Source organism: Erythranthe guttata, chromosome 9 (genome assembly GCF_056151865.1).
Source record: "Erythranthe guttata isolate IM_541 chromosome 9, IM_541, whole genome shotgun sequence".
NCBI classification, from domain to species: Eukaryota; Viridiplantae; Streptophyta; class Magnoliopsida; order Lamiales; family Phrymaceae; genus Erythranthe; species Erythranthe guttata.
The window spans coordinates 7060541-7076809 of record NC_142541.1 but is presented as its reverse complement, the minus strand read 5'-3'; the positions used below and the strand labels follow the sequence as shown (position 1 = coordinate 7076809).

Genomic DNA, 16269 nt, shown 5'->3' with positions numbered 1-16269 from the left:
ATCTAAAATTTTTACCTCCTATAGTACAAGGAATAGTAAACTTACCTGGATCGCCGAGTTTTTGTGGAAGAGGCCGAGTAAGAATTGCACTAATTTGCTCCGTGAGTAGGATCATCTCGTTCCCTTGCAATTTCTTACTTTTCTTCACGAGGTCCTTGAGGAACTTCACCCACTTTGGCATCTTTTGAAGTGCTTCAATGAAAGGAATATTTATTCGAATTTCCTTCAACTTGTCCAAAAATCTTTGATACTCGGCATCGAGCTTCTTCTTTATAAAATTTTGAGGATAAGGAATTGGAGGGACTTGTAAAGGCACTGTTGATGGTGGCTCTTCATGAGTTGATTCTTTTTCCTCATTCACTTTCGGCTTCTCGATTACCGTGTTTCTCTTCTCTTTTTGTGGGGCTTCCTCCAATTTCTTGCCATTCTTCAAGGTGACTGCTTGGCACGTCTCGACCTCGATCTTTTTCGTTAGCAATCTTTGTGGATATGGGATTGGTTCGACCCATTCTGCTACAGTGACTTGCGGCTTGATTTGAATTTCTTCCCTTTTTTCGCTCTTGACATCGATAGCTTGGCACGTCTCGAACTTTTGATTTCGAGGATCTTCCGTATTCGATGGCAATGCTCCCGGCGGGCGGTTCTCTTGCTTCAAAGCTAATTGAGCGAGTTGATTCTCCAAATTTCGCAACGAGGCTTGGGTAGCGGTCATGAATTGGGCCAATATCTCATCCGTGTTTGATTTTTGGGCCGGTGGATTGTTGCCTTGATAGCTTTGTTGAGGAGGGGCTTGATTTTGGAATTGACCTTGAGGTCTTTGATATCCTTGGCCTTGTTGATTTCCTCCATATTGCCCTTGTGATCTCCACCCTTGATTTTGGAATTGGTGAGGCGCATTGTTGACGTAGTTGAGCGACTCCACATCTTGTTGGCATTGGAGCGTGTAGTGATTTCCACCGCAAATTTCACAACATGGAGAATCAACTACTTGAACTTGTTGTGGTGGACTTGCTTTGATGTGCTGTAGAAGGAGTTGATTTTGTTGAGCAATTTGGGTCACTTGAGCTTGAAGGGCCGTAATTGCATCTAACTCCAACACTCCGGGAACTTTCTTGGCTCCACTAACCGTCCTCTCGCTTGACTTCGCAAACCGATTTTGTGCAATTTGATCCAACATGATAAATGCATCCGGTATCGATTGACTCATAAAATTACCTCCGGTTGAGGCATCTAAAACGGTTCGTGCATTCTCGTTGATCCCTTGGTAGAAGATGTGGATTTGCCGCCATTGTTCGACTCCATGTGTTGGACACTGCCGCAAAAGAGTTTTAAATCTCTCCCATGCCTCGTATAATTGCTCGCCTTGCTCTTGGACAAAATTGTGAATTTCTCGTCGGATTCTCTCGTCCTTCTCGGGTGAGCTGTAAATTGTCATGAAGAGGTTGAGGAGTTGAGACCACGACGAAATAGAGTGGGGGGCTTGGGACATCAACCACTGGCGAGCTCTTCCTTGTAGGGAGTGCTTGAAGAGAATTAATTGAAGCGCCTCTTGTGAAACGCCGTTTTGACGGTGGGAATTACAGGTATCTAGAAAATTGACAATGTGAAGATGGGGATCTTCACCTGCCAACCCACTAAATAGCCCGTTATTTTGGAGCATCGTCAAAAGGCCTTGCTTGATCTCAAAATTGTGTGCCTCAATGGGTGGATATTGGATGCTAGGGCGGAATCCGTCATGAGTCGGGATTATGTAATCTTGAAGTGCCCGTGGCCTAGCTGCTGGCTGTAACGGAAGTTGAGGGGGTGGGTCTTGGACTTGGTTTCCATTGGCATTGATTAAATTACCCTCTGCGCGTATGCGTTCTTCGTCCTCCATTGTATTGGTTGCGTGTTGACGTCTCCTAGCGGCTCGAAAAGTGCGTTCGATTTCGGGATCAAACGGTTCTCTAGCAAGATCGAGTCTCCTAGGCATACACCGTACCTAAAACAAAAATAAAATAAAACAAAAATTAAATGGGTGAATCGTGAAAATTGTTTAAATCTAGAGCTAGAATAAAATAAATAATTAAAATATTCCCCGGCAACGGCGCCAAAAACTTGTTGGTCGAAAACCTACACGCAAGTGCACGTATCGTACAAGTAATATAGTGGACTAAAAGTCCGGATATCGAACCCACAGGGAATATTTAATTATCTAATCCTAGACGCTAAATTCTACCAATTATTATCAATCCCACCCTACACAGTCGAATTTTAGAGAGAATTAACTAAATTTAACTAAATTAAAAGCAAGCAAAAACAAGAAAGCAAATTAAAACGAAGATTTAATCAAGAGAAAACGAGCCTAGGATTATATTCTTCCCCCTATGTGATTATTACTCCCCCAATTCCTTCAATTATGCAAGTAATTAACCCGGATTATTAACCTGAGATGCTAAAATAATCATAACCCGCTTCCGCGTGTATTAGGATTCTAATACTCTAGATTCAATTACTATATTCCTATGCAATTAATTCTAGAACACAGCATTAAGCACAAATCTCAATAATGGCTACCTAAGAGATTAACTATATTCCTACGTTAATACCACAAAGGCTCTTCTACCACAGTTCTAATTATTAACCCGATCTTCCGATTCATGCGATTAACAATAACATAAAAGCACATAAGTTGATCAAGTTCATGCACTTAATAAAACAAGTAGAAGAAATAATCCGGAATTAAAACTTGCATAAAATCATAGAATTGGGTTCATAAATCCCACATAGGGTTCCAAATAAAATCCTAGAAATAAGAAAATTAGCTACTCATGATTAAAGGAAAAACGCAAATAAAATAAGTCATAAACGATAAATCTATGCTTAGAGTCTTCGAATTCTTCGTCTTCGTTATTGCTTTGTTGCTCTTGAAATTGCGTGAAAAAGATCCCCCTAATTGTGTGCTTGGCTTGGTCTTATATAGGGTGAAGAACTTGGGGAAGAAGGCAGTTTCCTTGTGCAATTAAAATTCCTTCACTGCGCTCTTTCGCCCATCCGGACGGCCGTGTGAGATTTATGCCTAAAATCCGCACGGCCGTGCGGTCCTTGATTCTCCAGAATTCTGCTTATTTCACTTTTTGCCCATATTTTCTCCAAAATTGCAGTTTTGACCCCATACTTTTCCAATTCTTCAATTTATAACTGAAATACCATAAATCAACTTTTTAAGCACCAATTATCGTTAAAACACACCAAAAGCTCAAATAAAAAGATACGATAAAGTGTAAAAATATACACTTAACACAGCTCGTGGACCGAAGCCCCTTCACGCAGCCTCATGGTGATCAACTCCTTGGTAGCTGAGTACCTCGATGCCCTAGTATTCTCACTGTACATGCTTTCAAAATGATGCTTGATATCGTAAGCATGCACGTGAGACTCATACTTCCTCGCGTGCTCTGGCACCATGGATGCTAGCATGTAGCACCTCGCATGGAGGTCGTCCTTCTTCCGTGCCTCGAAAGTGGCAGTCTCGTCAGCAGTAGCAGTCGCAGGGAGAGTAGCGGGGGGACGTTCATTAAGCACATAGAGACGCTCCTCGACTTGGAGCACAAGTTTCAGATTGCGAAGCCAATCCAAATAGTTTGGACCGGTGAGTTTGTTTTGGTCGAGGATAGAGGAAAGGGGATGTTTGGACATTGTTGCTGAGAAAATTTTAAGAAGACAATAATTAGAGTTTAGTTCGTAATAATCGTTACAATTAAAATTTTGGACTTTTATGTTTTAATTGTTCTCCCACTAATTTTATCGAATTCCACCACCCTCTAGTAGACAATCGAGAAAACTTATTTTTCTTTAATGGGCTTTAGGTCCAATAGCGCTAATGTAACCCGTAGTTAATCTATCCCGATTACATAAGCCTAAAGGTAGAGTACTATCAATCACATCACTATGTGACCCCTATGCTGCACGGACACTTCTAGAAGGTGAAGAGTCCCCGTATCCGATACCTGGACACTCGGATACTCCCGGACACTTCTCGGACACCCGTGTCGGACCGTGTCGTAATTTCGCTAAAATTAGGACACCCGTATCGGGCAGTGTCCACAATTTTAAAAAAGTTGGGACACTTCTCTTACGTTGTAAAGGAGAGCTCTAATAAAAAAAATGCGCATTTTCTTTTCTTTGTAATACACATTTCCTCTGTTTTCTTTGTAAGTCCACCAAAAACTCCAAAAGTCTAGCATGCGACGGCGATCAAGAACACGAGCAACAAGGGCGAGTGGTTCTCTTATGCGATGACGACTTATACATATTTTTTACAATTTATAAATATACCCCTATATTTTTATTATTTATAAATATACCCCTATGTTTTTTTATATTTACGCGTATCCCCCACGTGTCTGTATCCTAGTTTTTTGGAAATATCGTATCACCGTGTCCGTATCCGCGTATCGCCGTGTCCACGTATCCGTGTCCGTGCACCATAGTGTGACCCTAAAGTTTGTTTTACCTCACACTTGATAATGACCTAAGTTAATCTAGCGAATATCAAAATCTTCGTGTGTCAAGTCTAGCCTACCAATATGAGATGTCACAGATCCAACTATATCAAACTAATGCAATCCCTAGTTAATCTAGCCGACCACATTAATCCAATATAATTTTATCTATGACCGTATCTCCATCTAATGTCAATTAAATTACAGCTTATCCCACAATAGCACTCCCCGCTAACACGGCTTACTGCACTATTATGAGAGGCTACACATAATTTAATTGTTGGTAGAAGAAAAGAAAAATTCAACAATTTGGTTTTTCTTTATAGCTTGATAATTATTCTTGGTTAAGAATGAGGGATTTTATTTATTAAATCTTATTAGCTCATCGGAAGTTTTAGGTTATGATCGTTTGTGATTCCTACAACTATGTTCTCTAGGTATGTGGATACGCATATTGATCCTAAGAGAAACATACGATCATCATCGTACTTAATTACAATCATTCATCTCATGAATGAATTAATTAATACGATTAATTGCAAATATAATTAACGGACTCCCTTCATTCATAAATCAATCAAATAAGAATGAAGTCCATTAATTATTTGCCATTTAATTTGTGTTCCATTAATTAAACTAATTTAACGATTAAATTAAATAATTAATCCAACACTATTCTTTGAATTCAAATTAAATTAATGGATCAATTATCTAATTGGGTTTAATTGATAAATAATTTCAAAAATAAAAAATAAATTAATTTTAATATTAATATCAGAAAATCAATAATTTTTTTTTGTGTGTGTGCTGACTGGACCGGTTCGGTCAGCTGAAAACCGACAGCAGCAGCAGAAAAAACCGAGTTTAAAAAATAAATAAAATTTTATATTTTCTGAAATATTCAAAATATTTAATTAATATTAAACCACCCAATTTGATAACACCAATAATTCAACAATTCAACAAATCGAAGCATGCTTTCGAAAGCGATGAACACGTTGACAAATAAACGATTAAACCGTGGCTCTGATACCACTGTTGGGGATCGTGCATATATACGAAGCGGAATTTAAAAATTTTAGATCGAACTAATTTTGATTACATGCATAAACTAATCACATAGTCAACGTACCTTAACGCTTCCGCCATACATATGGTAATTATCGATTTTTATTAAAAACATGTAAAACCGAAAAATATAAAACATGCTTGCTCATAATATTACAAATATCGAAACACGTATTCACATATTACTCATGCTTGTAAATTAAAAATCATACAAACATGTTTGAATCGAATTACGAAAGTTTCGATTTAATTACTTTTTGTATCGTGAGATTTCGACGAATCGAAATCCAAACTCAGACACGTACAAGCTGCGTTATACCACTCCTAGGGGCTGCAGGAACACCACCAATCGGCAGCTGGTCCGACGGCGAGGCGACGGCGGCGCGTGGCAGTCAGCGGCGGCGGCGCGTGGGCGGTGCAGCGGCGCGTGCGGCGGTGCAGCGGCGGTGTGGCGATTCCTTCGGGGCAGCAGCTCCTCTCCAATTAGGTTTCACCTCGAATAAACCGATCTCCCCTGATTGTGAATTACGAGTCGGAATAAACGTAGAGAAAGAGAGACATGCGAAATTTAGTGAACCTTCTAAATTGAGAAGTTTCCCAAGTTAGCAGGTCCACTGATGTGGAAGTTTCCATTTTTGGAAATTGGAAATTTCGAAGAGGCACTCGTATCGACGAGGACTTTGAGCTCGTCACAAATATAATTTCGTTATAATTTTGTGAACGATCGTTTATTAGAAACGAGGCTGACGAGGGAACGGACTTAATGCATTAGTGGGTCAAGCCCAATGACTTAAGCCTACAAGGGTTGAGAACCCTAAGTATAAATAGACCTCAAACAAGAGTTTGAGATCATATTTTTACACCCCAAAACCCTAGCCGTCCAGCCCTAGCCGTCCAGCCTCTCGGCCACTGCTGCCCCGCCGCACCGCCGCCGTCCGCCGCCGGAATCCGCCGGTTTTTCCCTCTCCTTTCTCTATCGTATTCCGTTGTTATCTAACCCCTTTGTATCTAGTGCTATAGTAGGACGAATCTTGGACTCAATCATATTGACCTCCAACTTTGCAAAGATTAACATATTAACCTATGCTCATTGTTATCAAGGATCCGTGTTACACGAGAAGTGTGACCCTCAATGGTTCAGGTGTATGCTAGCCGTGGGCTCACAACTCTTTGTGATTCGAACAACACATTGTTCTTATATGAACTCCTCCCAAGAGTCCCGATTAAAGTAAAACTCATTTTGCTTAATCGCCGATCAAATCGGTGCCCAACGAATCAAGATTGGCGTCTAGCAACTACGCATTATGATTCTCTAGATACAACTGAAGTGCCTGCAAAAACCTTATGATATAGTTAGCGTACAGTACGATCCCTTCGCAGCATATGTCCCGATTGAACTAGAGACATTGGTTCACCGAGACCTCTTATAAAGTTCAATAAACGTGCGAACGTTCTAGGTATTATAAATCCGTTCGTGTGCGACTTAGGGAAACACATTTCCCTAATCACCCCACTATCAACTCTGGGCAGAGATTCCTTGGATTATAAACCGTCAGAACACACAGGACATCCATGACTACTCAAGCGCTCGAATCCCCTACTACAATGCACAGACTTCACACTAGATTTTGGATTGCACGAACGTTGGCCCTTGGAGCGGTCCGCTGTGGGACTGAGGGACAGGTCACGATACAATCGGTCCTCTAGTGAAGTCACGGTGATGTCTGGGTGTTAAGGACTATTGGTGTACAACTATATCTTAGAAACCTATTACTCGATGAATGAGAACCACTTATAGATTTCTAGGGCGAGGGAGTTCAGTGAACTCATCTAGTATGAGCACCCACTCAAGTATGCCGATGTCACAACACCGAGGACTGATGAGACGCAGTACACATACACTAAGTGGTAGTCTCAAAAGGGAAAGGCCGGTATCCTCATTATTGGCGTAACCCATCGACTAGGAACAAGGTTTAACAGTTACATTACATTGCTGAGTTATCTCATGATTCTACTAGATCAACTCACATTAATAGAGTAACTCGTTAGGACTATATCTATGCTACTTGCATGGGATAAGAGATATAGAATGCCAAATGAAATATTTTATTATTACGAACGAAAAACGATTGTTTTATTACAAGATAAAAGGTAAGACCACAACCACAAGTTGGCTTCTTGGTCACCTACTCTAACATAAAGGAGTAAAGAGACCAACTGGTAAGGAGATGGAAGGTTGAGATGAATTTGTTATAAGGGTAGAAAATTAACTTCACAATTAGTTGTATCGTTATTAAAATTTTGACTGTTAACAGTATAAATATAGTGTATTTTATATCTTGGTTTTGTTAAGGGATAAATGCCACAAGAGATATAATACATGGGTGGAAATTGTATTTTCCCTTAGTATAAACATGTAATTTTAATAATTATCTAACATTATATTTTTTTAAATATTTCCTTATTCTTTTGAGAAAAAAAAGATAATTTTCCAGTTTTCAATTATTTCTTTTTTCAGAAATACTGTCGGTGTCCAACTTCCAATGACTATCGGCATCTGGATATCGACTTCAACTTATTCGGAAGAGTAACAACTACAGGTAACTTTTGAAGTATTCAAATGCTCGAGGAGCCCAAGTTGAAGTGGAGGCAGATCTATGGTAGGGGAGAATAATGTCATGGACTTTAATCTCGAATAAAAATGAACACAAGTGTTGGAGAATGTTAAATAATACTTTACGCGCCTTTTTTGCTTGGATGGTTTGGATAGATAGCCAGGGATGGACCTAATACTGGGATTATTATGATTATTAATAACACTAAACTTGTGTTTTGTTTCGTTGATTAGTTGTAAATATTACTAACAATATTATGTTTTGTGTCCTTGATTTGCAAATATTAGGTTGTTTTAGAAGCAAAATATCTAGAATGCCCTTTAATTTGATTGTAGTGTTAGCACCTCCAACATCTTTCAATCAATGGAAAAAAATTCTCCCCTTCCAAACTTCCATTTGTGGTGACTTAAAATAGTTAACAATTTACAAACAATCGAACTTCATAATGCAATTTTACAAAAAGTAACTGTAAATTAAAGAACCATGAAACTTAAGAAATTGAGTTATTCTTACACCTTGCAACCCATAAATCCACAAACTTCTTAGTAAAATTATGTCTTTTTGTTACCAAAGAACTTGATGAAGGCCTCACCATTGTTGAGCACATTGTCAATAATTTAAGAAGTTTTGTGCATAAATCTGCTTTAGGAGGGAAAAATGAATGTTTTATTTTATGGCTATGACATAGGTGGATGTAAAATTTGTATGTATGCTCCATTTTTCCCCACAAACTCAAACTCTGTTAACCCATTTCTTCTGTATATATTGAGTTCAAAATTTATTTATTTTTTATTTAAAAAAAACACCCAACTCCTCTCTTTCATTCACTACTCATCTCTACACCACCGCTCACCTCCCCTTTCCTCCTCTTCTTCACCTTTTTTCGCCGCCGCCACATCCCAAGACTTTGATCTGCAATGGGGCTGTACCCACACGTCCCACTGGATTTCAACCAGGACATTCTCACCAACTTCTCCTAGTATCCTCTCTTCGACAACTTTTAAAATCCATAACTCCCAATTTTTACTATTTGGAAAAGAAGCAATGGAAAGTGAAAATGAAAATCGAATGACAATGCATATTTAAAAAAATAAGAAAAAAAGATATTTATATATCTTCAACACGAAGGGCAGCCTAGTAATTTGGCACAGCCGGGGAAGTTGTGGTAATTGGAAGATAAACAATCAACCCAAGTTTGCGTTGATAAATAATAATTCAAATGCATGATAAAATGGTGGGTCCAATAATCATTTCCAGAGGTAACTAGGAAACAAAACGATGTATTATTAGTCCCATCAAGTCCTATACAGCCTAAACATGCAAACCAAAAGAGCCCTATTTCTTTGGATTATTGGACTCTTGGATGATTACTAATGAATGATGCTACCCTTATTTATACAACTCCACCTCCTCAAGAAACGACGGTGATCATATTTATCTAACCACTAAGATTAACTCCTACGGTTTCCTACCAAATATATACAAGTGAGGATTCTAGAAGATCTTCTACAATTTTCTAAGGATCTCTACACATGAATTAGTATTCTAGAAGATCTTCTAGAACCGTCTAAGGATCTCTACACTTAGTCCTAATTGGGCCATATTTTATTGGACATATTTGATGGATTAACAGTGGAGACTAGCAATCCTTTAAAAATATTAACATTATAGAACAATAAATAGTTCATGTTAATTTTTAGATCATACTCCACTTTTCATTTTTTTTTGTTACAGATTATTTCAATGTACAAATATTATGTTTTAATTTGCTTCTTTATATGTGAATGGCATAACACTATCCAAATTATGTATCAATATTTTTTTAGTTGAAAACCACGTAAGTATATAGGATGACAACAAACTATTTATATGCATTGTGCATCGTTTTCCATAATGTTAGATTCGATCAAATACGTTTCCAGCATTATATATTTCCAAAAAATAGAATGTTCCCATTTAGAAATAGCTATGATTATGTAATTTGTAGTGAAATAATTATATTCGGTGTGGGTACATATAATTGTTTTTCGATCTTAGTCCTACAGACTGTGCAATGTGTGTTGAAATTATGAAATTTTGTATGTAAGCTGGGGATTAAGTAGTAATTAAAAATGTTGTTAATTGTTAATCATCATAAATATGGAGTTGGTTTAATCATACGGGATGAAATCTGGGAGAATGGTGCTTGCCAAAGCTCAGTCTTTTGAGGCTTCTCCAGATGCTCCCATGTTCGAAGTGCTACCCATCAGACAAGTATATTCATGGATGCAAGAAATGTACTTCATCAATGTCCTTATTGAGATAGATTGTGCGGCTGCAATTTTTGCAATAAACTCCAATTTGGTGAACCATCGTTCTTCTCTCGGAAGTCTCATGCGAGATTGTATTCTGCTTCTTTCTCAGCTGCATTCTCCGCTGGCATGGGTTCGACGCAATTCTAATAATGCAGCCCTTACATTCAGCGGAGGATTCAACTTAGTCCAAGGGTGTGGAGCTGCAAACCATTGATTTTGGAAGAAAAAAATTCCCAATATAGTTATGTTATGCATAACTTTACATATTTTTTTTAACACAAAGGCTTTGGTCCAAATGGAAGGGAGCCATAATTTACAAAATTAACTTTTTACTCTTTTAACATTTTCACCAAGTTTTTTCAAAAAAAAAATTCTTTTAAAGAATCTTCTTAAATTTTGCAAATGATCTTCTAAAATCTGAAAATTTTGCCAATTTAAATTAATTTTTGCATTAGGCAAAATTAATGTTTCACTCTTTCAACACTTTTACCACGTCTTTTTCAAGATTTTCTATTTTGTTTTCCAAAAGTTCTCCTAAAATTTTTACTGATCTTCTAAATTTTTTAAATTTTGAATATTTGAATTATTTTGTGTGTATACTAAGATAACGATACTCAATTTCAAACAACCTTGGATAAATTCATGATTCGCTATTGCATACGTCAGCTCCTCATTCAATCCAATTAGTGCATTATTGCTCATGGAGTATTGTTCCTGAGTTTCTGTCAGATGTTTGTTTTGGACTATGATTCTCATTAATGAAATAATTTATATTTACTCCTAAAAAATTATAAGTAGTACCGTAGAGGTGACTAGTATAGAAGAGACGAATCTAAATGGATAGAAACTTGCCATTTACAACATATTTACATGCATTTATACACAAGAGAAATAACAAACCCTAAAATAACCTGGTTATTAAACTCTTATCTTTAAAAGATTTATTTAGACTAACGTAACAACTGATCTATACAAATTGACAAAAAAAGAAAGATGTTATGAACAAAAGGACTGAAATATGTGTCAAAGTGGTTAGAGATAAGCTTCAATATACGCCCCTCAAGTTAGGTGTTGTGGAACGACCCCTAACTTAGACAAATGACGATGGAAAGCATTTTTCAGAAGAGCTAACATAAGTGTATCGGCCAATTGGTCGGGTGCATGTATATGAGTTATTTGTATCAGATATATTTGAGTCAAATATATTTAGTCTAACAAAATATCAATTGTAATTTGTTTATTATATTTTTTATTTGGCATATTATATAGCCTAATAAAAATAAAGCAAATTACGAATTACGAATTACGAATTATGTTTATGTTTTTATTATTAACGAATCATATTGACACATTTATATACGATTCATTTTGACACATCTAAATATATCATTTTCAGTTATTCTCTTAATTTATATTATTGGGGTTTTCGTGCATAAGTCTCTAACCACGCATCTTTATTATTCAAGTTTTAGGGGCTATATCTTTTTCACCAATAAGCACATCCCTTTAATGTTTACTATAAATAAAGGACAAATTCATGTATATAAGACAAAATTAACCCCAACCATTTATACTCGATTCTTAATTGTAACCTCAATTTAATAAATTTTGACCACAAAAATCCAATTTTGACTTTTTTTGTTAATTCTTTTTTTTTTTCAAATAACTGGTTTTTTGCCGCTGGATTCCAGCATTGACTTTTCGATTTTCTTTTTCCTGGTTTGTTTTTTCCGTCGTCGAATTCCGGCGTTGACCGCCGGTCTCCGGCATTGACTCTTTTTTTTTTCCTGGTCTTTTTTTCCGCCGCCGGATTCTGGCTTTGACCATCGGTCTCCGGCATTGACTTTTTAGTGTCTTTTAGTTTTTTTTTACGTCCGCCGCTAAACGTTGACCGTAATTGTGCTGTCATTAACGGTAATTATACTGTCACTAACAATAAATTAACGTAATTATACTGTCACTGACAGTCCATTAACTTAATTGTAGTGCCGCTGACAATACATTTATGTAATTGTATTGCCGTTGACAGTAAACTAACGTAATATTATTTATTTTTGTTATTTTGTTTTAATGTTGTTTGATTTGTTGACAAGTTAATGTAATTATATTACTGCCGTTGACAGTAACTGTAAACACAATAATATTACTGTCAACCACATCAATATTTTTATTTTTTTTGGGTTTTTTTGTTTTGTTTGAGTTATTCACAGAGTAACGTAATAATATTACTGTCTATGATTGTAATATTACTGTAAACACATTAATATTACCGTGGTTGACGGTAATATTACTGTTGTTATAGTAATATTACTGTAACTCACAATAATATTAATTCTTTTGACTTTTTATTATGTTTACATTTGTAAAATGGTCAACATAGTAATATTACTCTATTACACAATAATAATAAGTTTTGTTGTGTTAATATTACTGTGCTAGAGATTAATATAGCAATATTACTGTGTTAAACTGTAGTATAGTTAATTTTACTATCAATCACATCAATATTGCTGTTTAAACGGGAAAAAAAGATGTTACAGAAAGAGAGAAAGAAAGGAAAAAAATATTCGAAAAATTCAAGATCGGGGTTGACCGCCGGTCAACGCTGAAAACCGACGTTGACTTTTTTTTTTCTTTCTGTAACATATTTTTTTTCCCGTTTAAACAACAATATTGTTGTGATTGACAGTAATATTAACTATATTACTATTAAAAACAGTAAAATTAATGAAATATTAGCATTTAATGAAATATTAGCCTTTAATAGCGGACTTTGCTTTTAGTAGTCGGTTTGTAAAAATGTGAATCTTGCCAACCCAACGTGTTACTAGCCCATGCTATTTAGTAAGTAAGACCTTATAGCGGTAACCAAACGATCCCTTCGTATTAATATTATTATTAGTATTAGTATTAGTATTAAGGGAAAATGAGGGACCCCCCATTAGGGAAAATTACCTAGTCCAGGTCCAATTTGTATTTGGGCTATTGTACAGAAGTCCATATATTTTTTCATCAGTTGCTTGACCCCCCTTACGAATGTTTTCTCCCTATTATGCCCTCATTGTAAACATAATACTGAAACAACGTATCAATTAGGACTGGCGTCAAATCTGTGATCATACCTCCGTATATCTCGCGCGATGTAATTAGTGCGAACTGCATATCATATACCGTTCTATTTATATCATTACAACTAATCTCCACAGTTAAACATCTTCGTCATAAATTCTTTGACACGTGCGATACATGTGAGGAGAACAGAGTGTGGAATAAAATTAACAACGAGTGATTGTTTAGAAGAACGTACGATGCTAGTATTAAATCGTCTTATCAAATGAGATGGGGGTTGCATATACTGTTTCGTTTTAGAATTGAAATATCGTGTTACTGTATTTGATTGGGTTAGTTGCGTAGTTTAATTAGTCAGTTCATAATTACAAGGGGACTTACGGTGGTCATCCAGAAGGGGGTGATTTGTTCCTGGTAGGATTAGAAGTGGTTTAAAATAGGTGGTTATTTTGGTAGTTTGCTATGTTTACAGTTCCTGTGTGATATTCGTTAATGTAGTGTGCTATGTTTTTATATTTCTCTGTTTTGCTACTTGTTAATGATGAGTTTATGTTGTTGACATTTTTTCTATTTTGTCCCTTCATGCAACAATTAAATGGCGATTAATGTGATGGTGATGCTGAACTACGCGGGTGTGAAAGTATTGAAGCGTTTAACAGTTGGTATGCAGTATGAGGCATTGTCTGGCTTCATTTGTTCGAAATGGAGCGGTTTGAGTGCTGATAATTTGTATTTGACGTACAATTTGCCTATGTTCGGTGATTACATTCTGGGAGATGATGAAGATGTATTGTCAATGTTTGCCATGGTACAACAGTTAACTTTGCAGAATATTGTTGTTAATGTGAAGGAAAATGATAAGCGTGCTGAATTGGGAAATAGAGGAAGGTCGTAGGTGTATGTTGATAATGATTTTGAGGTTCAAAATGCGCTAGTTGGGAGTTTATATGCGTATGCACCATCTGCATTATTGGTTGAGAATGATGGTTTATGTGAAGAACGAATTATGGGTGTGCCATCGAATGGTAAACAACTTTTGAGCCACAATTGGCTTTTTTTTTTTTTATTACGGATGTGGGATAGGTTTTTAAAGGGGGCGTTGTTGAATTTAGGAAAGCGTTGTGCAAAAGTTTTATTGAATCTGGGTTTGAATTTGACTACGTGAAAAATGAGTCATACCGAGTCACGGCACAATGCAAGTACAGAGACTCGAAAAAATGCATGTGGAGAATACACACATCAATTGAGAAGTATCACACATGTGGCATGACATTTGGAACTTGCAGTAGAAGAAGGATCACGTCCGATATTATTGTAGAGCTTATTGTGGATGATATTCGAGCTATGCCTACAACGATGTCGAAAGATGTAATTCACCAAGCTAAAGATAAATATGGTATTGATTGATATTAGTTACTTTGTTGCATGGAGGGATATAGATGCGGGCAGGGAGGTTGTGTATGGGAATCAAACCACATCGTACGCATTCCTTCCATCATATTTTCAAGAAATGCGAAACACTAATCCGGGTAGTATTTTTCATTTAGATGTTCATGAAATTTCCAACAATTTTGGGCGGTATTTTTTCGCTTTTGCTGGATGTTTGAGTGGTTTCAAATCATGTCGTCCCGTTGTGTGCGTACATGGTACTTTTTTTTAAGGGAAAACACAAAGGTATATTGCTTTGTGCCGTTGCGAAAGATGGCAATGATGGTAATGTTTCGACGTAGTTAGATTTTTTTTTTTGGAATTGTATTAGTTAATAATAATGCAATGTTCAAATTATTATCATCTAGATTACTGACATAATGTTTAAAATGCAGGTTTATTCCCGTTTGCATTTGCTATTGTGAATGAAGAAACTAATGCTAATTGGGCATGGTTCTTGGAACATTTGAGAGACTCAGTTGGTACGGAGCGTGTACTAACATTTATATATGGCAGGTGCAATGGCTTTTTTTAGGGGGTGAAGAACATTTTTCCAGGATCTCGTAATTCACTTGAAGAGGAATTTGAAGAACCATTTTATGGGCGTTGCTGCCAACCTTCGGAAATCAATTATACTTCAGTTTGATTCTTGTGTTTATGCTGCATCGAAGAAAGAATTTGAGGTTGCAATGGGTGACTTAAGATCCAATGGAGCGTAAAGAATTTTCAATTTCTTAGTTGACCTTCCTTACCAGAATTGGGCGCATTCGTATTTTGAGGCTGGTAGATATGGTCAGACCACGTCAAATGCTGTTGAGTCTTGGAATGCCCAAATTCGAAGGTATAGGCATCTTCCCATCACCAATTTCATTGATGCCATTAGGAGTTTGTTGATGGTGCAGATGTGTACAAGGCACGAGGAGGGTGACACGTGGACAACTGCTATATGCCGGAATTTTGAAACAATTGTTGATAGTTATGCCAATGAGGGTAGACCATTGACGGTTAAAAAGGCGTCTGAATTTGTGTATGAGGTGTACTCGGTGTCGAATGTTGTTGTAGATGTGCAGGCAAGAACATGCATGTGTAGATAGTGGCAAATCAATGGATATCCATGCTTACATGCTGCATCCCGTGTTTTTTTGTACATAAATGATGGTTATGATCACATTGATGAGTACTTCCATGTGTTGATGTTCAAGAGTACATATGCTATGTTAATACAACCTTTTGGTAAAGTGGTAGTTGACAATCATAAAAAATTGGTGGGTCCCCCAGATTATCATACACGACGTGGGAGGCCAAGAGTGA

The 16269-nt window shown here is 36.8% G+C and overlaps 1 protein-coding gene across 1 annotated transcript; it reads left to right on the top strand.

Annotated features, from left to right (window-relative positions):
• Window positions 1-14125: 14125 nt before the first annotated feature.
• Window positions 14126-16052, top strand: LOC148767964 (uncharacterized). Its single transcript, XM_088822716.1, has 5 exons — window positions 14126-14418; window positions 14643-14926; window positions 15354-15451; window positions 15516-15641; window positions 15714-16052. Exons 1-5 carry the CDS (start codon window positions 14126-14128, stop codon window positions 16050-16052), a joined length of 1140 nt encoding a protein of 379 aa, XP_088678842.1.
• The last annotated feature ends 217 nt before the right edge of the window (window positions 16053-16269 follow it).

Excerpts from the sequence above, each read along its gene's own strand:
- LOC148767964 (XM_088822716.1), top strand. The coding sequence starts at position 14,126 with ATGGCGATTAATGTGATGGTGATGCTGAACTACGCGGGTGTGAAAGTA. Across the intron at positions 14,419-14,642 it reads GAATTGGGAAATAGAGGAAG|GAAAGCGTTGTGCAAAAGTT; the intron begins GTCGTAGGTGTA and ends TGTTGAATTTAG. Across the intron at positions 15,452-15,515 it reads ACTCAGTTGGTACGGAGCGT|GATCTCGTAATTCACTTGAA; the intron begins GTACTAACATTT and ends ACATTTTTCCAG.